Genomic DNA, 23271 nt, shown 5'->3' with positions numbered 1-23271 from the left:
CGCCGCAGCAGCCCACCGTCACCGCCGACAGCGTCGACCGGGCGGCGCAGCTGCTCGATGGAGACTACAACGACGGCGACGAGGGCGAGGGCGAGCGCCGGGCGCTGGCCGAGCTGCTCGGCGCCGAGAGTCGACAGCAGCAGGAGGCGGCGGCGGCGAACTCGAATTCGACGAAGCGGCAGCGGCGGGAGAGGAAGCGGCAGCAGGAGCAGGAGCGACGACACCAAGAGCAGCAGCAGCAGAAGCAGCGGCAGCAGCGGGTGGTGCTCGAGGCGCTCGAGGAGCCGAGTGAGGAGTACCTCCTCCAGCAGCAGCGGCGGCAGCAGCCACTCGAAGACAGCCTCGAGGAGGGTACGTGTGCGGTTGTGTGTGTGTGTGTGTGTGTGTGTGTGCGTGCGGTGGTGCGTGTGCGGTGGAGCTGATTGCGTGCGCACGCGCAGACGGAGGTGTTGTAGATATCGAGGGGGAGGGGGAGGGGAACGAAGAGGAGGACGAAGACGAGGACGGGGCAGCGACGCTGCTCGGGGACGACGGGATGGAGAAGATGATCCTGCGCTTCCAGCTCGAAGCCGCCCAGCAGTCGATCATCTACATGGAGAAGGAGCTCGCCTCGGAGAAGAAGGCCAACGCCGACCTCCAACGCACCCTCAAGCACAAGGTCCGCCCCCACCCGCCCCCTCCAGCCCCCTTCCGCCCCCTCCAGCCCCCGGCCCTCACACTCGGGCGGGCGTCTCAACAGGAGCAAAAGGAGAAGATCTTGGGGGACTCGATCAAGGAGCACGAGGAGGCGATGGTGCAGCTGCGGCGGCACATGAAGGAGATGGAGAGCCAGATGCTGGCCCTGACCGACAACGCGCAGATGCTCAAGCAGCTGGTGCTCTGCCAGCACTGCTGCAAGCGGCTGCGCAACGTGATCCTCCTCCCCTGCATGCACCTCCTCTTTTGCCGCAAGTGCGTCAAGGAGCTCAAGCGCAAGCACAAGGAGGACACCAACACCAACGTCAACACCACCAACGCCAACGTCAACGGCAACGCGGCGGCCAAGGCGCAGGCAAGAGGCGGCCAAGGCGCGATGGCGTCGGCGTCGGCGGCGGCGGCGGCCAAGAAGCAGAAGAGCCCCTTCCGGTGCCCCAAGTGCAGCGGCGAGGTGCGGGGCAAGATGAAGTGCGAAATGGGCTGTTAGAGAAGAAGAGAAAAAGAACAGGAAACATTCATGTTTCCTTTTCTCTTGAGCCCTGGTCTGGTTTGTTTGTTGAAGAGACACCAGAGATAGAGAGATGGAGGTGGTGGAATTAGATCGGCTGCCTGGGCCATACGATGGCAACAACAACCAACATACCCAGCCCCACCCCCAGCAGCAGCCCCACAACCATCAGCAGCCCACCACCAGCAGCAGCCGCCCTTTAATGGGGTGTTTGGGCTGCTTTGTGTGAATCTGGCGGTGTTCTGCCTGGACCACCTGGTGGAGCTGGAGGGCATGCGCGGGTTCTACCTGTACCAGCACAACCCGTGGGTGCACCAGCTGGTCACCTCCCTCTTCTGCCACGCCTCCTACGCGCACCTCTCCTCCAACCTCTTCTTCATCTTCATCTTTGGCCGCATCGTTGAGGAGCGCCGCGGGTCTTGGGGCATCGTCGCCGTCTTTCTCACCTGCGGCATCTGCGCCAACCTCCTCACCCTCCTCACCCCCTACGATGTCAAACGTACGTCTCTCGTGGGCGTGTGCGTGTGCGTGTGTCGTGTCGTGTGTGCGTGTGTCGTGTGTCGTTTGCGTGTGTGTCGTGTCGTGTCGTGTCGTGTCCTGTGCGGTGGCTAAACTGTTTTCTTCTGTGTAGCGGGAGTGGTGGTGTACAACTTGGGTGCGAGCGGGGGCGTGTTCGGCCTCTTTGTGGTGTCGGTGCTGGACAGGCTCGAGCTGCGGCCGCGCAGCCTGGTCGAGGTGCTGGTGCTGGGCCAGTTCGTGCTCAACCGCATCGTCGAGGAGCTGCAGAGCCTGTCGCGCTCGGCCGCCACCAGCGGCGACCGCGTCAACATCAACCGCACCGCGCACCTGGGCGGCGCCCTCACGGGCGTCATCTTCTGCGTGGCCTACATGCGATGGCAGGCCCTCTCCAAGCTCACCGAGGAGCGCAAACGAATCGTATAACACCGACAACAACATAAATAAATATATAAATATATAAAGAAATATCATAACATTATCAGAACATTATCAGAACATTTTTCGAAACAAAAACAAATAAAAAGAACAAAAAAAAGAGAGGAAATAATTGGGTTAGTTGACGGGGCGGCCGGAGGGCATCTCGAACCAGCCAAAGTTCCACAGCTTGGGCTGACCGATGTGGGCGATGTGGGGCCAGTCGGCGTCGTTCCACTCGAAGGGCGGCTGCTGGTCGTGCGACGGACCGCTCTGCGCCTGGCAACGACCGAGCCTCACCTGCACGACACACGCCGCACACGCACACGGTCAGTACAATCGCCGCACACGCACACACGCACACACACCGCACACGACACGCGCGCGAGTGCGGCGTACCAGAGCCTTGGAGGTGATCTTGGAATCGATACCGCCGAACGCAGCGCGGACCAGGTTGGGGTTGGGCGGGTTGTCGCCCTTGGGCACCAGGTCGAAGCGCGACGAGATCTGGTTGCCCGGGTTGCCTGCGCGTGCGTGCGTGCGCACACAGCCATCAGCCTATATGCGCGTGTGTCGTGTCGTGCTATGTGCGTGTGTCGTGTCGTGTTGTTATGGGGCGAACCGTAGGCGGCGGGGTCGTTCTGCCAGTCGTTGTAGCGGAGGAGGTTGCGGGCGGCCGCCAGATCGTTCACCTTGACCGCGTCCCGGCGGAAGATGTACGCGCGCGGGTGCATCTGGTAGTTGAACCAATCTCTGCACACGACACACACAACACAGCACGACACACGCGGCACGACACAGCACGACACACGCGGCACAGCACGACACGACATGAGTGCGTTGCGATGGGGAACTGGTGAACTCGGGCCTCAGGCGTGAAGCACGCACCCGTAGGTGCGCTCCAGTTCGATGAAGCCCGACTCGTTGAAGATGCTCTCGAAATAGGGAATGTTGTAGCTCGGCCAGTACCTGCTCCCTCCCCCTCTATCAGCCACCGTGCCGCGCGTGCGGAGTGCGTGTGCGGCGCGCGTGTGCGGTGTGTGCGGCGTGCGTGTGCGACGAACCCGAGGCGGAGGTAGTGCGTGACGTCTTCGAATTCGACGCGAGTGGGGATCTGTTCGACGACGTGGAGTACGCCGTCGGGCAGGGGCTCGCCCGGGGTGAAGCGGGCGTAGTTGACGATGATCCACTGGTTGTTGTAGGTCCCCGAGTTGTACTGCTTGAAGATGTCGATCCACTCCTCGCCTGACCCCGCCATCCTGTTCGCCACCTGCGCACACGCCACACGCACACGCCGCACACACTCGTCTGTCACCCAACCCGCGCGTGCGGCGCGCGTGTGTGGTGGTGTGTGTCGCTGTGTGTGCGGTGTGCGGCGTGTGCGGTCGTACGGAGACGCGGATCCAGCTCATGACGGACTGTGGCTTGATGTACTTGAAGAGGGCCTCGTTGGTGATGCCGTTGGTGGTCTCGATCACCACGAGCCCGCTCGACAGCTGGTAGAAGTCGTCCACCGACGACACGAAGGCCGGGTAGCTCGAGAAGAGCGTCGTGCGGGCCGTCGTCTGCGCCGCGCGCAGCGGGAAGTCGTAGTGCTTGAACACCCGCACCATGTTGTAGTAGTCGGCCCACGTCGTGTGTCCTGCGCACGCGTCAGTCAACTGCACGTGTGCGGTGGTGTGTGTGTGTGTCGTGTGTCGTGTGTGTCGTGTGTGTGTGTGTGTGTGTGCATGTGTGTGCGGTACCGGCGTAGAGCTCCTGGAGGTCGGGAGTGACGCGCACGTAGGCCGAGCAGTGGGTGTTCTGAATCGGCGGCTTCTTGATCCGCTGCGCCAGCCCTGGAATGCTCGGGCAGTTGGCCACCTGCAAAAATAAAATAAAATAAAATACAATTTAAATAAATAATAAAGAAAAAGATAAAAGATAAAAGAAAAGAAAAGAGAAAAGCGTACGACGCAGAGCTCCTCCATGTCGCCGTCGCTGTTGAGGAGGATGAAGGCGTCGAAGGGCAGCGCGCGTGCGGTGCTGTTGGCAACGAAGGCCGACTCCTGGTAGCCCTGGTGGATGCCGCGCAGCTGGAGCAGGAGCAGCTCGACGTGGCGCCAGTAGGGCTGCGTGGCGGCGTAGCGCCGCACCTGGTCGTCCATCCAGGCCAGGTTGGCCTTGAACCAGCCCTGGAGCGCGGCCGGCACCGACCCGCCGAACGAGGACTGGAGCAGGTTGTACCAGTTCTCCCAGACCATGGCGGCGGTGACGCGGCCCTCGAGGTAGCCGGCGCCCCACATGGTCAGCTCGTCGGCGTAGACCGGGTTGGTCTTGACCGTGAGCCGCGCCCAGCCCGACGTGTTGCGCTCATCGCCGAACTCGCCCGTAGCCACTGATTTTTTTAAATTAATAATTTTAATAATAAAACGGGTTTTAACAATTGTTGTTTTAATTGTTTCCCCATTGTTTTAATGAAAAAAATATGGAAAAAAGAGGATAAATCTAGATTATGAAATGGGGGAGGTACCGCCGTTGACGGGGTCGTAGATGGGGGCGACGGAGTAGAGGTTGGTGGCGGGGTCGAAGTAGGCGGTCCAGTAGGCTTTGCTCGGGGCTGCCGCCTCGGAAGCAGCGACCAGCGAGACGGCAGCGAGCAGCAGCAAGACGAGTGCCGCAAGGCTGCCGGCGGCCAACGAGGCTCGGCGACTTATCATCTTTTGATCGCAGATCGGTGGTGTTGCACAAACCTTTGAGTGGTTGGTTGCACAACGAAATGAAAAGAATAAGTGTCCCCCTTTTTCTTATTAGTTAACTCATATTATTTAAATATAATAAAAGAAAACAAAGCCCCACGTTGGGGTCGAGACGCAGTGGGACAACTCTCTGGTCATGGTGCGTCGTCAGACAAACTCGGGCGGTGGAGACTCCACGAGAGGATGCCGTGGGCCTGGCTGAGGCCGCCAGTGGCCGCCGTGAAGCCCAGCCAGGCCGTGGGACTGCCGCCCAGCCGCGCGGCCAGGTCGCCCACCTGGACGCTGAGCGCGGCCGCGGCGCCGTCGTCGACGAACACGTCGAGCCGGCCCTCGCGGCGGCGGTAGTGGACGGCCACGTCGTGCGGCCGGCCGTCGGCGAGTCGCGGGATGCGGCGCGCGCAGCCGAGCGAGTGGCGGTGGTGCGCCGAGTTGGGCAGCGGGCCGCGCGTGTGCAGGCTGATGTGGTTGTCGTTGGGATCGTCGCAGCGGTCCGCGCTCTCGTAGGTGTCAAACTCGATTGCCAGCCTTGTTTGTGATGTTTGCGCCATCACAAAACGATGAGAGTTTGTTAGAGAAAGAAAGAAGACGACAGCCAGCACTTGATTGATTGACGGATGAGAAGAAGAAGAACGAAGAAGGGGTCGGCTGCCACGTACGAATTGGGCAGTCCGCCATAGCCGAGCTCGCAGCCACCCACGCCAATGGCGTGCTCATCTACAGCCTGCCCGGGATGCGTTGAAGTGTTTTGTTCAGCCTCTGGCCTTGCTCCGAGGTTGAGCACTTGGGAGGAATTACGAGTCGTACGCACCTGCACCACAAAGGCGAAGCCGTCCGCGCCTTGACCGCCGTTGCCTCTCCGTATCTGAAAGCGGAAGCTTGTGAAGAACTCGGCGTTAAGCGGCTGCCGGACTGGTGTTATCAGAAAGAGAGGGAAATGAGTGCAGCGTTTGAAAGGCACGACGTTTGGGGGCGGATGATACCAGAGTGCCAGAGGGCGCCCAATTGGTCGTTCTGGTCCGGTGTGAGCCAGGCAACGTGCTCGGATTGGTGGATGCGCGCCGAACCCACAAGCGACAGCTGCTGGACGTTGGTGCCGCCAAACGCCTGATAGTTGAACACCTCCGCATACGAGGCCGGCACCGCTGCTCACGGCGCACGTACCCAGACAAATTGGTGGCAGAACACAACACACACACACACACACACAACACACACACACACACACACACACACACACACACACACACGTAAAAAAGAGTGGTCCACCCACCGATAGCGGTACGAGACTGCTGCGGCTCAGTCATGCAGCCCATCTCCCGTCGTGCCTCTCTCCATTCCTGCGAACCTGCTTCAGTGTCAGTTCTCATCGCCTCATTCGCTCTTCAGTACACATCATATGTACCCGATGTGCGACCAATGGCTTCTTCAGCGCTCACCTCGCGCTCCCGCTGACTGTTCGCGAGCTCCTGTGATTCAGCGGCCCTTCTGCCCGTCCAGTCCTAAACATGAGATATGCGCATGAGACGAAATCAAAACAGAAGTGCGTGCGCGTGCGTGCGTGCGTGATGTACCGCTGTTGCGGCGGTGTCCAACTGCGCGCGTTGTCTGAGTTGCCTGTCTAACCAGTCCACGACCTGAGCAAACACGTCCTCAGGCACCTGTAGGTGGCACGCGGCAATGGGTCGTGAGAGTACAGCTTAGCGAGGGAATGAATGGAATGCACGACATGTACCAGCGTTCTGCGCGACAGGACTTGGTCCCATTGGCGCGTGTAGCGGTGGATGACGTCGATGGCCTCGTCCTTGGAGATGGCCACCACGTAGCTCAGCTTCTTTCCCCAGCCGGCCTCATACAGCAAAGGTCTGCCCACGAGTACCGCCCATGAGCAACAAACGTCGCGTGTACTCGTACACAAGCATGCGCGAAAGAAGAGCGAGAGAGAGAGAGAGAGAGTCGCAACTTACTTGTCGTAGGCAGACTCGCAGGGGTCGGCGTGCACCCATCTCTCTTGGTTGTGCGAATACACCTAGGCGTTGTAAACCAGCGACGAGCCATCTTTGAGCTTAGAGCGTTGGCCGTGCACGTGGAGGAGGCGTACTTCGACCCACACGTGGTCGGTCCAGTCGATGACCATGCGCGTAGGGTAGCCCATGGCCCGGCAGCACAGCGCGAAGCATTGAGCCCACTCACCGCAGCGCCCTCGGCGCGTCTCCAGAAGCTTATCAGCTATTGTATACCATCATTATTATTAAACTTAGTACTAAGTTCGTCCCGCCTTGGCGTCCGAGTGCTCGTACGTACCGTGATTGTAGCGCGGGAAGCGGACGACCGTCCCACAGAGAGTACAGGCATACACTTCGGTGCGATTCGCCAGCCACCGCGCTTCGTCGGGCGAGCTCTCGGTGACGCCGATGGAATTCGTCGGGGCCTGCTCAACAGCACACACACACATAGACGCCCCCTAGCGTGAGGGCCTCTTACTACCTCACTCGCAGACGAGGCGTGCGAGACGCACCCCACAAAACGAGCAGCTGGGCTTGTCCACCCACGAGAAGAAGTCGGCCTTGAACCACCGCAGCAGCTCGATGAACAAGGCCTCTCTCCTGGCCCAACCCTCCTCCGGTTCTCGATCTCTCGCTCTGCGCTCGAGCTCGACGCAAGGGAGGAAGGACAGACAGCGCGCCTGGGGAGCAGCAAGTCAGCTGATTGTTTGCAAACGTGAACGAGGGGCGAATCTGGGTGGGGCCGCCCCTTACCTGTAGCAGCGGGTCCTCGTACTGCCGCATCTGCGCCGCGGTGGCGTCGAGCCGGCCTCGGATCTGCGCGCTCTCGGCCTGGAAGCCACCAGCCTGAGCGCGCTGTTGGAGACGCTGTACCAGGGCGCGCTTGTAGTCGCGCATCGATGTGAGCATCGCCTCCCTCAATTTGCCTCCTACCGGCTTCACTGCACTACTGTGGGGGAGACGTGTCGTGAGTACGTGGCGCGAAGTGGAGTGGCCGTGGCCGTGGCACGGGTACGCACCCCAAAGCAAGCAGGCACTGTCTGGCGGGGTCGGCAGCGCAGCTGCACTGAAGCGGAGAAGCCTCGCTCATCCAGCCGCTGATGGCATTCATGTGGCATGTTGCGGCGCACGCGAAGCACACCGGGCGGCCGTGGCACATGACCAGCGGCTGAGCGACCGCCTCGCTCCCGAATAAGGTCCTCGTGCACCGCACCTTCCACTCTGCACGGGGAGCCAGGACGAGAGGGAACAAGCGCCTGAGTGGAGACAGCCAACGGCACCGGGCGCACCACACTCACATTGAGAGGGAGAGGCAGCAGCTTACCATCGACGTTCTCCTGGGTCAATTGGTAGTTGGTGGCGTCGAGTTGCTGCTGCTCTTCCTCTTCCTCTTCTCCTCGCTCTACAAGTGTCAGCCTTTGGCCCTGGTGGGGGAAGATGCGCATATGAGCGGGTTAAACTTGCTGTACTATACGTGCAGACAGAAGATAGCGAAGAGGTGAAGAGGCATACATCCACGTAGAGGCCTGCCAGGGGTGTTGTTTCGTCCTGTTGGTTGCACGTAGAAGGTTGCTGAGCGTTAAAAGATGGAAACGAGAGAGAAGTAGCGGCGACGTACGGGACAAGAGGGCGACAAGTGCTGACGATTGGGCGGGAGGGAGGTCAGCGAGAACAAGAGCCCCTGCAGCTCAGCCAGGTCGCCTTCTGCATCCACAACCACCTCCAGCCTGGAGGCCAGACCAAAGATTAACACAAAAAATAGTAACACGCGAGGCCTCAAATGTGTACGTCTGCTCTCCAAACTGGACGACAAGCTTCAGCTCCCCTGGCGTTGCCTCCATCTGTGGGCGTGAACAAGGTGGAAAAAAAATAAAAAGAAGTAAATGTTATGCCAATCATTACAAGCATTTTCTCATGTTTTCCTCCAGTTTATTCTGCGCTTGGATTGTCTCTTCTTGCCATTTACAAGAGGCCACAAAAGATGTCGAAGAAGCAGTATGTCGTGGTACGTTCATTCACGCGCTTAACTTTTCCACGGCGTGCCACCTTTGGACATAAAATGAAATTGAGCGGTCCAATTAATTTCACAATCACTTGATGGCACTGCATCTATCATCAGAGGTTGCAAAAGGAGTTGCAGCAGTTGCTCAAGGAGCCCGTGCCCCACGTCAAAGCTTTCCCAAACCCGGCCAACATCTTGGAGTGGCACTACGTCATCACTGGACCCGACGACACACCGTACCGAGGTAAGCTAGGCCAGCTGGCCCCTCTACCCCCCTTTGTACGAAGCCAAGGGCAACGGCATGGCCTTGAGCTCCTTCCTCCATATCTATCACAGGCGGAGTCTATCACGGCAAGCTCAGGTTCCCTCCGGAGTACCCCATGAAGCCGCCCTCCATCATGATGCTCACGCCCAACGGGCGATTCAAACCCAACACGCGGTTGTGCTTGTCCATGTCGGACTGTACCGCCCTCTCCCCTCTCGCGTCATTCCGCTCTTCTTCTTCTTGCGCTCTGGGCTGCACCGAGCTGGCTACGTGCCTGCTCGCTCACCAACCTCTCTCTCTCTCTCTTTCTCTCATTTTACCAGTCCACCCCGAGACATGGAATCCGCTGTGGAGCGTGGGCAGCATACTTACTGGCCTGCTCTCATTTATGGTCCGTTCTGGCTTCCTCTCTGCGGAGTGTGCCGTGTGTGTCGTGTGTGGCTAGCCATTGCCAGGAGCTCATCCGGTTCGTGCGTGTGTGCCTTCGCCTCCTCCTGTGTGTGCAGTTGGAGGACAAGATCACGTCGGGAAGCATTGAAACGACGGACCTGCAGAAGCGCCAATACGCACGAGAGTCGATGGAGGCCAACAAGCGGGACCCCATGTTCTGCAAGATTTTTCCCGACCTCATCAAGGGTATTGTCATCACCGCCCTTCTTCATCTGCTTCTTCTTCTTCCTTCTTCTTCGCCGCGTGCCGGTACTTACAACCGCGGCTGTTACGGTTAACAGAGTACGAGGCCAGACAGCAAGCGGCGGCGTCAGAGCCCGTGAGCACCGCTACGTCAACGTCGACGTCGACAGCGACGGGAGAGGGCGGCCAGCCAACTGGTGGCGCGGTCCAGCAGCAACAAGGTGGGCTTCCGCTTCTTGACCTGTTCGTTGGCGCTGTGCTCTTTGCGTTCGCCGTTCTCGTCTATCTGTACATACAATGAAACACAAGAGAGAGAATGCAAGACCAGAGACAAAGACGCACTCCGCCCGCCCCCTGTCGCACGCGCGCGCGCTTGAGTGTGCCGTCAGCCATGACCGCACGCGCACGCACCTACTCATCACCGCACGACACACTCACGACACAGGACCCAAGAAGCCAACCAAGAACCAGAGGCGAAAGGCCAAGAAGAAGGCCCAGCAGCAGGATCCCGCCAAGCAAGCCGAGGCCGAAGCCGAGGCCGAAGCTGAGGCCGAAGAGGGAGTGTGACGACCCAATCCACGCAATCCTCATTCCACTTCCTCTTTGGCGCACGCTGAAGAGGGAGTGTGACGACCACCCAATCCACGCAATCCTCAAGGCCACGTCTCCACACAAACGTCGTCATTCCCACTTCCTGCACGCCCGGCGCCTGGTGACTTCAAGGAAGTGAGCCCAGCACCAGCCTCGCGCCCAATAAATTTGAATCTCGGCTCTGATTGTCCGTTGGACATTTGAATTTCAGTGGCGTCGGAATGCCGCGTTACTGCTCGTACATTCCACGCGTGCCTGCCATCTGCGGTTATTTGGGCTGGCAATTTCGAGTGTTTTGACCCCACGCACAAGTACTGCCAGGAGGCGCCTCGTTCGAACAACGCAAGAGAGCCGACGCCACCTCGAGCGCACACTCGAGAAAGTTCTACTATCGATCTTTGGATCTACTGCACCACCTCTGCCACCCCCGAAATCTTCGCCTTCACGAATCCGCGGCGGGTCATTGATTTATCTTTAATTGAGACGAATAATTAGATAATTAGAAGGAGAAGAGAGAAGAAGAAGAAGAAAGAAGAAGTGAGCAGCTCAGCATTCTTCATTTAATTTAAAGAAGAGGAGATATTCGCTAGCATAGCTTCCCCCACGACTGCACAACACCAACAGCTCGTTTCCTCCTGCTCTCGCTCGGTTCATGCGCAAACGCTCGCGAATCACCCAAGCGGCAAAGAAGTAGCGAAGGTTGAAAGCGACAAGAGAAGGAGACGATGATGATGGCGGCGCAGGCATCGAAGATTAAATCGTTCGATGCGGCGATAGAAGAGGAGCCGAAATCGCAACTCAAGACATCGCTCTCGATGAGCAACATCCTGCAACATCAGCAGGAGCATGCGCGGCTGGTGAAGAAGAAGATGAAGAAAAAGAAGAAGGCGGCCTCGAAGAACAACAAGAAGGCCAAGAAGAGCAAGGAGAGCCTCATCAAGCCGGCAGCAGTAGAGACCAAGCTCGAGGCCTGCATATCGACAGAAGAAATCGAGACCGCCTACCACGCCGCCGACCCAGCTGCTCATTCTCAACCTCGAGGACGAGAACGCGGGCTGAGCCGATCCTCGCCCTCACCGACATCTTCAACGAGAAGATTGGGGCCGGCCCACGGAGGCGCCTGGAGCGATGCCGACGATGAGATCCTGGAATTCGTGAGGGAGGAGACGCCCCTCGATCGCCGCAGCGTCGGTCCGGTCAGCGTCGGTTCGGGTTCGGTCGTCGTGGCCACGTCGACCACCACCACCACGTCGACCACGGCTTCGCCCGCTCTACCTTCGAAGAAGGGCAAGGGCAAGAGCAAAAAGAAGAAGCAGCAGCAGCAGCAGCAACTGCACAACAAGAACACCACCAACGGCGGCGGCGGCGGCGGCGGCTGCAAGAAGAACGGCTCATCGTCGACGAGTGCCAGCCCCAGCAGCGGCAGCGGCAGCAGCAGCAACAACATGGCCGGTACGTCGACGCCGCGGAGCCAAGACGACGAGTTGCGCTGCTGGGACGCCCGAGAGGCGGCAGACGAGGAGGAGGCCTTCGATAAGGAGGAGGAGGCGGAGGAGGAGGACACCGACGAGGAGAGCGGCAGCTGCTCCTCGCGCTACGGCTGGCAGTTCAAGAACGACAAACGTACGTTTGTCTTCTTTGCTGGTGCCGCTTTACTCACGGCCGACCGCACACAACACAACGATAGTGATTGCTGGGCGCGACTGGGCCGAGTTCTATGACAACATGAAGCGACACATCGGCGGTGGCGCCCCGCGTCGCGAGTTTGCGGTACGTCGAACGTCGCCTTCTTCGCTTCTGGGGGGTGTTTGCCTTATGTCGGTCACATGTGTGCTGTTCCAAGATCCGTGTTGCGTTGTTATCTGCGTGTTGGGATTTATTCGTTCTATTTTGTCTTTGCTGCTTTTTCATTTGACCGTCACCTAAAATAACTAGCGAACCAAAACGCGCGGATAAAAAGTCCTGTTTTTCAGTTTTTCCCCATTTTCCGCTTCTTTCTTTATGCACGTGTGACTCTCCCATGTTGTGGGCTGACCCCTTTGTGGCTTCTTCGCTTTGTGATGTGACAAACAGATGCTGGATGAAGACGCCGCCCGCGTGTACGCCAAGCGCACGGACGACTTCTCGTGTGCGGTGGCGCCGCTCAATTTTCAGAAGAACCGCTACGGCAACATCCTGCCCTGTACGTGTACCACTTCGTCCTCAAGCGCGTGCGTGCGTCTCCGTACCCAAAGACTCACCTATCGACTACAGACAACCAGAACCGGGTCAAGCTGGCCGTCGCCGACGACCAGTCTGACTATGTCAACGCCAGCTACGTCAAGGTACCTTGCCTTGCTTCCTCCCCGCCCCGTCTTCTGTGCTTTCTTTCTTCGACCTGACCGTCTGGACCCTCGCGATGCAGCTCGATGACGTGTTGCCCGGTTTCCAAGACAAGATCACCTACATCGCCGCCTCGGCACCCATTCCCTCTACCGTCGAGGTACCCTCTCATACTCTTGCCCCGCTCCTGCCCCGCTCCTGCCCCACTCCTGCGCCCCTGTCGCTGTGTTAACAAATATTTGCTATAATAATAATAATAATAAATATTGTATTACTAATACTAATAGGATTAATAATATTATTAGTAGTATTATTATTAGTTTTGTTATTAATAATAATAATTCAATTGCAGGACTTTTACCGTATGCTGTGGGAAACGGAGACGTTTGGCATCGTCATGCTTACGCGAAACGAAGAGGGAGGCAGAGTGCGTCCCCCCCTCTTCTTCACCAACCAAACAGCTACAGCTGGTCCTATCACAAATAATTACTGAGCGGCTGACCGACCTATGCGTGTTTGTGTGTCTCCGCAGCCCAAGTGCCACCAGTACTGGCCCGAGGACAACGACAAGCAGACCTACGGGTGCTTCACGGTCACCAACGTGGAGGAGATCGACAACAAGAAGCATTCGTTCCTCGTCAGGCGATTCGTGGTCGAAAAAGTACGCAATTCGCCTGTGCGTGCGATGTGTGGTGCACCGTGTGCGCACACGGCTGACAAACATCGATTCCCTCCGCACACGCACACAGGCAAGCGAGACGCGGGAGATCACGCAGTACCACTATCTTGCGTGGCCCGACCACGGGGTGCCCGAGTCGTCGGAACCGCTGGAGGAAATCATAAAATTGATCAACGAGCGAATGCGCGAGGTCGGCAAAACCAACGCACTCAAGGAGCCCACCCTGGTGGCCCACTGCAGGTTGGTTGCCCGTGCCTCCTTGTTTGTGTGTCGTGTGTGTCGTGTGTGTCGTGTGTGTGGTGCGCGTGACGTTACACCATACCAATGACTCACCGCCGCCTTTATTCGTTTTGCATTACAACACAACACGGCAGTGCGGGCATTGGACGAACAGGCGCCTTCATCCTCATTCACACCATCCTCAACCTCCTCTTTCAAGAGATCAAAGAGGTACCCTTTGTTATTCATTATTTCTCTTTATTATTATTATTATTATTATTATTTGCTATTCATTTATTTATTATTATTTGTTTAAATTGTGCTAAATCGGACGCATGACAATTAGGGGGACACTGAGAGTCTTACGCGCTGGACGTCGAAGGCGCCACCGACCATCGATTTTGTGCACCTGGTGCAGCACATGCGAAACCAGAGGACCTGCATGATCTCCCAGCCGGAGCAGGTACCCAAACCTGCCGGGTGTCGCGTGTGCGTCGTGCGTCGTTGTCTTTTGCTCACCACCTTCGTGCTCCGCGCAGTACGAGTTTTGTTATCAGACGGTGCTCAGCAATCTGGGCCGCGCCCTCCAATACACGCCACGCAAGTGCGAATCGGGCTCGCCCTCTCCCAAGCACGTCGATGTACGTGAGTTTCTTCGTTCTTCTTCGTTCTTCTTTCTTTTTCTTCGTTTTCTTCGTTTTCTTCTTATGTCGTCGCTTTCGCTCTTTCTGAAGAAAATGGCTCCTCCGGTGCAGGGTCGAGTGGGAAGGAAGACTTCGCTGGGCGCCATCCCGAGACAGAAGAGCTGCGTTCTGTTCTGACGACGGACATGCGTGCCCGTTCCCGCCCGACGATGATGAATGATGATGGTTGAGGAAGAGAGAATATTCCTCCAGCCGGCGAACAGCGTCGAGTCAAGTGCGTCAAGTGCTACGACCATCATCTCAATCCACCCCTTGTAACGAAACCCCCCCCCCTAATCCCGCAAGCTGCGCTACTTCCTACCCTCCTCTTTTGTAACTACAAAGCCATTCACCTCCTCCACTGTGCACCTCAGAGGCGTTGATTGGTTTACATCATTTCCTCTTCAACAAATCAAAAACAAATCTCAAGGACTTGGTTTTTGTTTTGTTGCACTGAACGTTGGTTGAACTAGTTTGGCTTGCTGTGCGGCCATGGACGAGGTGCCTCCTGCTCGCGTGGACGAGTCGTGTCTCACCGAACAGCACCTGCGCATCCTGCCCTTCCTGCTTCTTGGCGGCGGCGGCGACAGCCACTTCGAAGGATCCGTCGTCCTGGGTCATCCCCGCCAGGAGGAGGTGTGCCCCATTCATTGCCCATCATCATCGACGTGTCCTTTGTTTTGATCATTATCGCCGTCGTCGCACCAGGGAGTCCGTTGGGCGGCCCCGGCCCGGATCGGCGCCTGGACGCCCACACTGGTCGAAGCTCTCCGATGTACTCCCTCACAAGAATGAGAGCCTATCTGGTCGGCCGACCACTGACTCTGTGTTCTTAACGCAGTTCATTGTCTACGCCCAGGCGAGGAGATCGTGGAGGTGGTTGCGGGCGACACCAACAGCGCAGCGATAACGAGGTGTGGCCAGGTCTTCATGTGGGGCTCGTGCCGGTCCTGCATCGACCTGGCGTCGAACGACCCCACGAAGCCTACGCTCGTGGAGGCGCTGAGCGGCACTCCAATCGCGGCCGTGGCGCTTGGCGAGTGCCACTGCCTGTTCCTGACCACCGATGGCCTGGTCCTCTTGTGCGGCCTCGACTTGTATGTACAGCCCGCACACACGTTGCGTGGCCACGCAAGTGGTGTGCCTCTGGGCCACCTGGGTCACCACAGCACTAACTGGGGTGGTTGATGGGTTGGTCTGTCGCGCAGGTACCACAGCGGCCTTAATTGAGGCTTTAGATTTTGATATGATCAACTACAACAATATTTTGTGTTTGGCACAGTCATTTTAGACCTCTCATTTCAAATGAGTGGTTCCCCACAGGTCTCTCACAGGTGGGCACTGTGGTGAGTTGCCTGCACAGGTTCAGTTGCCCTGTGGCTTGCTGTGTCAATGCATATCCTGTGGGATGACAAACTGAAAACTTGACAAGAAACTATCAGTTGTACCAAAAAAAAAGAAAGCAACATGCACAGTGCCTGCTGTGGACATCCTGATGATGGTTTCCCCTGCCAAAGTGCCAATTCACAGCAAAAAACCAGCATAGTAGTACTTTTCAGTGAGGGGGGTGGGTAGCCGCCCAAGCCTTAAGTTATAATCAGGGTGGAAATTGTTGGGGTACATGTGTGGTGGACGGATACGGCCATACTGCGCAGAAAGCACCGCTTCCCATCCGAACAGCGAAGTTAAGCTGCGCCAGGCGGTGTTAGTACTGGGGTGGGCGACCACCCGGGAATCCACCGTGCCGTATCCTCCTTTTTTGCTTGCTCACCTTCATCTTCATCGCACACCGTCACCACGCTCATTGTTGTCCTTCTCTTTTTTTTTGATCCCACCAACCCCAACCCAACCCCAAACCCGCTTTGCCTTCTTCAGCAAGCTGCTGTTTGTGGAGGCCTTTTTTGCACTAGAGAGACAAAGTAAACAAACCAAGAGGTGTCACAACGTGATGTGAATGTTGTTCAGGTGGCGGGGAGCGGTTGTGGGTCGCGCCAGCGGACGCTCTGCATCTTGGCGGTGGCCTTCTGCTTCATGGCGGCCTTCTCTTCGTCGGTCATCGTCGTCTCCTTGCACAGATGGGGCCGCGGCGCGTTGGTGGCCGCCTCCAGAAAGGTCTCGATGACGTCGTCACCATCACCGCCGTCAGGCGGCAGGGCGAACTTGCCCTCCGTGATGGCCTGCTGGAGCTTAATGGCGCGCACGCCTTTAAGGCGCCGGAGTGACGTCAGCACTCGCTGATCAGCGCCCACCTTAAGGTGGAGGAGTGCGCACCGTCGACTGTGACACCCAGCGAGTGGCACGAGCCGAGCACCTCCTTGAGAGTGCCCACGAATGCGGCCGCCTGCGATCGGCCCCACACGCGCTGCTGCTTGGCAATGGCGAACACCGCGGCCGTCATGATGTCCGCCTCGTGCGAAACTAACTCCGAGCGATGAGTGCCGCGTGTCGTGTCGTGTCGTGTCGTGTCGTGTCGTGTCGTGTCGTGTCGTGTCGTGTCGTGTCATGCGCAGGGCGTACACTTCTTCTTGCGGCTTTCGGGTGGTCGCGTTTTCACTTCATACCCGCCTGCGCGCACGCAGATCAGTCACAGGCCAGCGACGAAGACTTCAGGGCCAGTTGGGAGCGTAGTTGAGAGCTCTATTGATACCCTTCTGCAGCCCGCAAGCGATGAGGTTGCGCTCGGAGATGTCGGGCGGGATGTAGGACGACGCGCGTAGGATCATTGTCGACACGCTGGGCGCGACCACCACTTCGGCCGTGCGTGCTGCGTGAGGCAAGGTGAGGCCAGGTGGTGTGGAATGGGGAATGGGGACCATCAAGAAGAGAAGAAGACTGGTGTGGCGGAACGCACTATTGGGATGGAGGTGGACGAGGAAGTCGATCTTGTAGTTGAGCCAAGGCTTGATCTTGTCTTCAATCGCCTGGCAGATGGGTCGAGGCGCCTGCAGCACATACAGTATTAATTTATGGATTTATTTATTTATTACAATTATTTATTGAATTTTTACGTAAAGGGAGGACGGAGTACGATGCCGAGAGGCCCAGTCTTGGGTGCCAACCACGCCGCATGAGGTTGCCTGCCTCCGTACATGCGCGACTTGACTGTGGGAAGGAGGGAGGGAAGGAGCTCATGAGACTTGAGGAAGAACTGCACGCGTGAGCAACGTACTCGTCACAACCTCGGTAGTGTCCGCCCTCTGCATCTCCTGAACAAGCTAGCTTGTGAACTTGAAGTGAAATAACGAGAATGATATTTAATTTTCCTTTTTATATATTCTTCATTTTTATAAAAAACTACTTCCCAGAATTGAAGAAGTAAAGGCCATTTGCTCATGTTGCGCCGTTCGGGTGGAAGCTGGCTCGCGAATGCCTTCCCCTTTGTGCGAGGGGCGCCTGTACGGGAGGTGTTACTAAAAGGGAGCGATCGGCTGCAGATCGCTTCATCTTCGCAATTCATAGCTAGAGCCGGTAATCGTGGCCGATTTGGACCAATTTTCATACAAAGCCGACATGTGAAGACGACAACCCCTCGCCCACGCAAACAGCGCAAGACCAAGGTTGATCAATCCAAGAGCGAAGGTGCGGCGGCAGAGAGCAGCGACGTGCGAGCGCAGATGGAAGAGCTGGCGCGTCGAATCGAGACGGCCAATCGTAGCTACTACGCTGCCAGCGCAGATCAACAACTCAGCGACCCCGGACAAGACGGCATGAGCGACGCAGAGTACGATGCCCTCTTTGACGAATTGAAGCGATTAGAGGAGCGCTTCCCGCAAGTAGCGGCCGCGATCTTCACGGCAGACCGGCCCAGCCCCACCCAGCAAGTGGGCTACCGCCCTCTGACCGAGGTACTACGTTCCCACACGGCCCGCGTCATGTTGCAGCTCAGCTGACCCATGAGTCTGATGCTCTCCACCAGGAGAGCGGCTTGCTTGAACACGCGACGCCGATGCTGTCGCTTGCCAACACGTATGATCCCCAAGGTACCTTGTGGGCACCCGATGTCTACTGATCGTGCGGTGTGTGCGGTGTGTGCGGTACCTTGTGCTCACATGCTTGTGGCAGAACTGGCCCAGTTCGACACTCGGGTGCGCAAGCTGATATCAGCAGCACCTGCGTCCCCTGACGTACAGGTACGTGAGCCACTCTTGCAAAGGGGGTCGCATAACGGAAAACCTTGATGACCGCCAGTCGCTCCTGACTGCCACCACAATTCTCAGAAGCCCATCGAATACGTGGCCGAGCTCAAATACGATGGCGTCGCGGTGAGTCTGCACTACCAGGACGGGAAGCTCGTGCGGGCGCTGAGCCGAGGCGATGGCCGGTCAGTCTACACTTGTTTGCACTAGGCTAGGCTCACACTTGCGGCTGATTTTTCTCGGATCTGTGGCCACAGGGTGGGCGAGGACATCACCGGCAAAGTGAAGCGGCTCACCGGTGGAGTGCCGATGCGAGTGGGTACCTGTCAGTGAGTCTCGTATGATGGCCTTTGCAACCGCGCCAGAAAACTGATCTATCTCTGATTCCTCGTGTGGCTCGGTCTCGTTCCAGACGTTTCGTCACTGCCCACGAAAAACTTCGAAGTGCGGGGCGAGCTGGTGATGTCGAAAGAGCAATTCGCGTCTCTGAACGCTGCGCAGCGCGAAGTGGGCGAGAGGGAGTACTCGAACCCTCGCAACTTGGTCGCGGGGGTGCTCAACAGGTACTTTCTCTTTCTCAGGCCTGCCCTTGTTACCGTGTCTCACTCACTCACGACGTGGTGGCTGGCGCGGCATTGCCACCAAACTGTCACCAGGAAGCAAGACACGGACCTGGGCTTGCGCAAGAAGCCGTTCAATCTCATATGCTACACACTCATGAGTCTCTCTGATGGTTCGCCCGTCATCGCTCTTCGCTCTTTCGTCGCTTTCACTCTTTCCGGCCTTCAACCATTCCTATGTTAATTTTAATTTTTGGTTTGTGTTTGTGTTTGTGTTTGTGTTTGCTTTGGATAGAAGGCGAGGCTGGGTTGCCGCCGTCGCACCAGGCGCGGCTGGAGTGGTTGGACCGCAGGGGCTTCACGGTCGACTCCCGAGCAACACTGTGCGGCGACCTGGCGTCGATGGTCAAGTTCGTCGGCGAGTGGGACAACACGGAGCTGCGCGACGCGTTCCCCTATCTGATCGACGGCGTCGTGGTCAAGGTCAACGCCATCGCCCAGCAGCAGGCCCTGGGCGCCAACAACCGGGCGCCCAAGTGGGCCGTCGCCTACAAGTTCGGGGCCAGCAAGGCCGTCACGCAGCTGCTCGACATCGTCTACCAAGTGGGCAGGTCGGGCAAGGTCACCCCCGTCGCCGAGCTGCATCCCGTGCACCTGATGGGCTCGCTCATCTCCCGCGCCACGCTCCACAACACGGCCTACGTCGAGCATCTCGCCCTCAAGAAGGTATGTAGGGCCGATCTTCATACGCGCGTTGGCTCCGTTACACGGCAACTGACTGGTATGACAACTTGCGCACCCCAGGGAAACATGGTGACTGTTGAGAAGGCTGCTGACGTCATCCCCAAGGTTAGCGGCGTCGTTGCGATGAATGACAACAACGACAACGGCGGCGTTGATGAGCTCACCAAGGCGCCGCGCTGTCCGTGCGAGCGACGCGTTGCGTTGGTGCGCGAGGACATTGATCTCCACTGCCGCGAGCCGAGCTGCCCCGAGGTGGCCGTTGCCAAGATCGTGCACTTTGCCTCCAAGCAGGCCATGGACATCGAGGGCCTGGGCGAGGGCCTCGTGCGCGACCTCTTCCGCCAGGGCCTGCTGCGCTCTGCCGTCGACATCTATTCATTGCTGGATGACGACGACAACGACGCCGGCGACGTCAGCAAGCGAGCCGCGTTGGGCGAGCGCAAGGGCTGGGGCGAGAAGAAGATCGCCAACCTCCTGCGGAGCGTGGAGCAGAGCAGGCACAGCCGAGACCTCTCCTCGTTCCTCTTCGCTCTCGGGATTCCGCACCTGGGCAAGCACACCGCTCAATTGCTGGCCGTACGCCTGTGTGTGTCGTGTGTGTGTCGTGTGTGTGTGTGTGTCGTGTCGTGTAGCTGATTTTGCGATGTGTGCAGGACCATTTCAAAAGCTTCGAGTCGTTGATGGCGGCTACGGAGGAGGACCTGCGTGGAATGCACGGCGTGGGCGACATCATTTCTTCATCGGTCGCGCACTTCCTCCACGATCCAAAGAACAGAGAGGACCTCCAGCGGTACTACTGATGTCGTCTCCCCTGTGTCGCGTGAGTGGCGTGTGTTGTGTGTGCTCACCAGCATCGTCCAGGTTGTACGCCATCTGCAAGCCCAAGGAGAACACGGAGCGATCGCGGGCTAGAGCGGCCAGGGCGAACGGCGAGGAGAAGCCACCAACGTGCAGCGTCTCCTTCACGGGCACGCTGAGCGGCATGGCCAGACACGAAGCCTCTGCGGCTGCTGTCAGGTGAGTCTCGTCCGTCTCTCTGTCTGTTCAATTCAACTCTGAACGACACGACCAACGACACGACACGCAGTGCTCTCGGGGCGGTGGTGAAGCCGTCGGTGACGCGAGGCCTCACGATGCTGGTGTGCGGCGACAAGCCCTCGCCGGCCAAGGTCAAGAAGGCGCGCGAGCTCGGCGTGGAGATCGTCTCCGAAGAACAGTTCCGTGCGCTGCTCCTTCGCCAGCGACAGTCACCCGAGCCGCCGCAGTGAATCTGGGGTACCACCACCACCACCACCACCACCACCACCACCACCACCACCACCACCACCACCACCACCACCACCACCACCACCACCGTGCACATGAATGACGAGCCATTATGTAATGTTGTTTCGGACTGGACTGGCTGACATTGTCTCAGTGTGTTGTGTATTTATCATTTATTTTATTTCCATGTAGAAAACCCTGGGTACAGGAATGGTAGGCAGAGGTTTCATCAGCGAAGCCCCTTCCCATGCAGGAGTTGCGGAGAGGTCCTGGATGCGACAAGTCGCCCTCTGTTGGCCAAAAGAGAGAACAACACGTCGACACCACCCATAAAAGTGTAATAGTCGACGCAAAACCAGGCCGAGGAAGGTGGCGGAGAAGAGTCCAAGACGAAGTCGACGCTTGTGCCGTTGCGCCAGACCCGCTCTTCCCTCCCCTTCGTTGAGTTCGCACAGCCCCCCGGCCCGCAACAGCAGCCTTCACATAGTGCCTTCCGCCCGCGCCCAACCCAGGGAAGATGTCGCGCACGAAGTCGGCCTCAAGGACTGTACTTCTTCTTTTCTTTGTTGTGCTCGTCGGGTGCGTGGCGCACGTCCACGGCTGGGGCAGTCTCGGACATCGCACCGTCGCGCAGCTGGCCTACGACCGCCTCACCCCGCAAGCCAAAGCCGTACTCCACCACACCCACCCACACTCGAGTTCTTCTTCTCCTTCTTTTGTTCGGGGGTTGGGCCATTTAGCCCAACATGTTCGTATGAACGGGCCTCGGAGTTAAAAACTTAGGTATGTGGACTTGTGGTCCGGCGGGGTCAAACAGGTGGTCGACAGGTACCTCGATGGCTCCTCGCTGGCCAGCGCCGCCGTCTATCCCGATGCCTACCGCTCCAATGTGCGTGTGCGTGCGCGTGTGCGTGCGCGTGCGGTCGTGTTGCAAGTCCGGGGCGCAAGATGAACTCACCCGCACGCGCGTGCATCTATCTGCAATGCAGGGAGGCGCGTGGAGCAGCAGCCTCCACTATGTGAACTTCCCGAGGGACGCCACCCACTACCTGCCGACCTACTGCGGCAACCCGGCCCAGTGCGTCGTCGCCGCCGTCGCCAACTACACCCGTACCACACCTCCTTCACTATTATCTGTAATTTTATTTATTCATTTATTAATATATATCTATTTATTCAATATATTGTCAGGGCGGGTGAACCAGGAGGGCCTCAAGGGACCCATGTGCGGCTTCACCAAGGGCCAGATGCCCTGCCCGCTCTCGTTCTTGACCCACTTCCTCGGCGACATCCACCAGCCGCTCCATGTACGCGTGTGCGGTCGTGTCTCGCTTGAGAGTTTTGTCTACTTTTATCAAAGCCGCACCAACATCTTGTGTTGCGGTGTGTGCGGTGTGTGCGCGCGGCACAGTGTGGCTACTCTGATGACAAGGGCGGTAACAACGTGAAGGTCACCTTCTTCGGCAAGTCCACGAACCTGCATTCGCTGTGGGACTCTGTCATGCTCGAGCGGTACCCTCACTCTCCCTCTTCTCTTTGAAAGTAGCAACTCATGTTTTCTGCATTTTTTTTCGCATCTTCTTTGTTGGGGCGGAGAACAGGTTCGAGCCGAACCAGAAGCTGCTGGTGCAGTACCTGGAGGAGAAGATCGCCGACAGCCCGGCCAAGGTCAAGCAGTGGCTGAGCGCCATGGACCCCGCCGGGTGGGCCGAGGCCAACTTCCAGATCGTCCGCCACGACGCCTATCGATTCCAGGACCCGCAGGGTACTTCATGCCGCACACGCACACGCACACGCACACGCACACGCACACGCACACGCACACGCACGCACGAGGGCGGGGCGCTGATGTGAACATTTTGCGCAGCAGCGCGTGCGGTGGAGATCACGGAGGAGTACTACGCCCACAACGCGCCCATCATCCTGGACCAGCTTGCCGCAGCCGGCGTGCGGCTGGCCTACCTCCTCAACTCTGCCTTTGCCTGAGAGTGAAGCGTAGAGAAGAAGAAGAAGAAGATGTTGGTTTGTATAACATACAGCATGCCCGACGCGACCCAACATTCTACGTTAGGCGTTGAGCTTCAGCTGTTCTCGTCCCCTGCTGGCGTGGCGGTGTACTCGGCGGGCAACATCGTCGTGGCCGACTTAGTCAATCTTGGCCCAGACTGGCGCCAAGGGGTCTGGCCCCGGACAGTTCTCGTTCCCTCGTGGCGTGGCGGTGGACTCGGCGGGCAACATCGTCGTGACCGACACCTTCAATCATTGAGTGCAGGTGTTTGGCCCAGACTGGTCG

At 58.1% G+C, this 23271-nt stretch overlaps 10 protein-coding genes across 10 annotated transcripts; 7 read left to right on the top strand and 3 right to left on the bottom strand.

Moving 5' to 3' along the window:
* Positions 1–32: 32 nt before the first annotated feature.
* Positions 33–1183, top strand: ACA1_138540 (uncharacterized protein; the record flags this gene model as incomplete). Its single annotated transcript, XM_004340412.1, has 2 exons — positions 33–351; positions 441–1183. Coding segments are annotated over 2 exons (1062 nt in total), but the record flags the coding sequence as incomplete, so codon positions are not given.
* Positions 1184–1279: 96 nt separating this feature from the next.
* Positions 1280–2146, top strand: ACA1_138530 (peptidase, S54 (rhomboid) subfamily protein; the record flags this gene model as incomplete). Its single annotated transcript, XM_004340411.1, has 2 exons — positions 1280–1703; positions 1836–2146. Coding segments are annotated over 2 exons (735 nt in total), but the record flags the coding sequence as incomplete, so codon positions are not given.
* Positions 2147–2275: 129 nt separating this feature from the next.
* On the bottom strand, positions 2276–4422 carry ACA1_138520 (putative phospholipase blike 2, putative; the record flags this gene model as incomplete). The annotated part of the gene is made up of 8 exons (XM_004340410.1): positions 2276–2437; positions 2537–2661; positions 2760–2890; positions 3026–3106; positions 3202–3407; positions 3529–3779; positions 3883–4000; positions 4090–4422. The coding sequence occupies 8 exons, from the start codon at positions 4420–4422 to the stop codon at positions 2276–2278; spliced, it is 1407 nt and encodes a 468-aa protein (XP_004340458.1).
* A 587-nt stretch (positions 4423–5009) lies between these two features.
* On the bottom strand, positions 5010–8323 carry ACA1_138510 (legume lectins beta domain containing protein; the record flags this gene model as incomplete). The annotated part of the gene is made up of 15 exons (XM_004340409.1): positions 5010–5400; positions 5532–5596; positions 5684–5784; positions 5856–6017; positions 6158–6220; positions 6278–6374; positions 6447–6533; positions 6608–6737; positions 6840–6901; positions 6974–7101; positions 7177–7303; positions 7391–7558; positions 7632–7827; positions 7898–8099; positions 8203–8323. The coding sequence occupies 15 exons, from the start codon at positions 8321–8323 to the stop codon at positions 5010–5012; spliced, it is 2100 nt and encodes a 699-aa protein (XP_004340457.1).
* A 536-nt stretch (positions 8324–8859) lies between these two features.
* On the top strand, positions 8860–10345 carry ACA1_138500 (Ubiquitinconjugating enzyme subfamily protein; the record flags this gene model as incomplete). The annotated part of the gene is made up of 7 exons (XM_004340408.1): positions 8860–8883; positions 8998–9124; positions 9217–9342; positions 9469–9536; positions 9652–9781; positions 9877–9999; positions 10224–10345. The coding sequence occupies 7 exons, from the start codon at positions 8860–8862 to the stop codon at positions 10343–10345; spliced, it is 720 nt and encodes a 239-aa protein (XP_004340456.1).
* Positions 10346–11094: 749 nt separating this feature from the next.
* Positions 11095–14410, top strand: ACA1_138490 (Protein-tyrosine phosphatase domain containing protein; the record flags this gene model as incomplete). The annotated part of the gene is made up of 12 exons (XM_004340407.1): positions 11095–11992; positions 12057–12139; positions 12443–12551; positions 12623–12693; positions 12774–12851; positions 13044–13118; positions 13224–13352; positions 13441–13621; positions 13765–13820; positions 13936–14052; positions 14129–14230; positions 14345–14410. The coding sequence occupies 12 exons, from the start codon at positions 11095–11097 to the stop codon at positions 14408–14410; spliced, it is 1965 nt and encodes a 654-aa protein (XP_004340455.1).
* A 354-nt stretch (positions 14411–14764) lies between these two features.
* On the top strand, positions 14765–15460 carry ACA1_138480 (uncharacterized protein; the record flags this gene model as incomplete). The annotated part of the gene is made up of 3 exons (XM_004340406.1): positions 14765–14908; positions 14981–15047; positions 15132–15460. The coding sequence occupies 3 exons, from the start codon at positions 14765–14767 to the stop codon at positions 15458–15460; spliced, it is 540 nt and encodes a 179-aa protein (XP_004340454.1).
* Positions 15461–16233: 773 nt separating this feature from the next.
* ACA1_138470 (ribosomal protein L12e, putative) lies at positions 16234–17475 on the bottom strand (the record flags this gene model as incomplete). The annotated part of the gene is made up of 7 exons (XM_004340405.1): positions 16234–16475; positions 16544–16690; positions 16790–16837; positions 16920–17036; positions 17124–17214; positions 17301–17374; positions 17442–17475. The coding sequence occupies 7 exons, from the start codon at positions 17473–17475 to the stop codon at positions 16234–16236; spliced, it is 753 nt and encodes a 250-aa protein (XP_004340453.1).
* Positions 17476–17886: 411 nt separating this feature from the next.
* ACA1_138460 (NADdependent DNA ligase OB-fold domain containing protein) lies at positions 17887–20980 on the top strand (the record flags this gene model as incomplete). Its single annotated transcript, XM_004340404.1, has 12 exons — positions 17887–18117; positions 18189–18252; positions 18335–18402; positions 18490–18593; positions 18666–18727; positions 18821–18971; positions 19065–19141; positions 19264–19694; positions 19773–20288; positions 20366–20502; positions 20574–20729; positions 20800–20980. 12 exons carry the CDS (start codon positions 17887–17889, stop codon positions 20978–20980), a joined length of 2178 nt encoding a protein of 725 aa, XP_004340452.1.
* Positions 20981–21495: 515 nt separating this feature from the next.
* ACA1_138450 (S1/P1 Nuclease) lies at positions 21496–22964 on the top strand (the record flags this gene model as incomplete). The annotated part of the gene is made up of 7 exons (XM_004340403.1): positions 21496–21648; positions 21796–21867; positions 21968–22088; positions 22170–22285; positions 22390–22490; positions 22580–22743; positions 22849–22964. 7 exons carry the CDS (start codon positions 21496–21498, stop codon positions 22962–22964), a joined length of 843 nt encoding a protein of 280 aa, XP_004340451.1.
* Positions 22965–23271: the final 307 nt, after the last annotated feature.

The sequence above is a fragment of the Acanthamoeba castellanii genome, assembly GCF_000313135.1.
Source record: "Acanthamoeba castellanii str. Neff unplaced genomic scaffold scf7180000084703, whole genome shotgun sequence".
NCBI classification, from domain to species: domain Eukaryota; phylum Discosea; order Longamoebia; family Acanthamoebidae; genus Acanthamoeba; species Acanthamoeba castellanii.
This window is presented reverse-complemented; position numbering and strand designations above follow the sequence as displayed.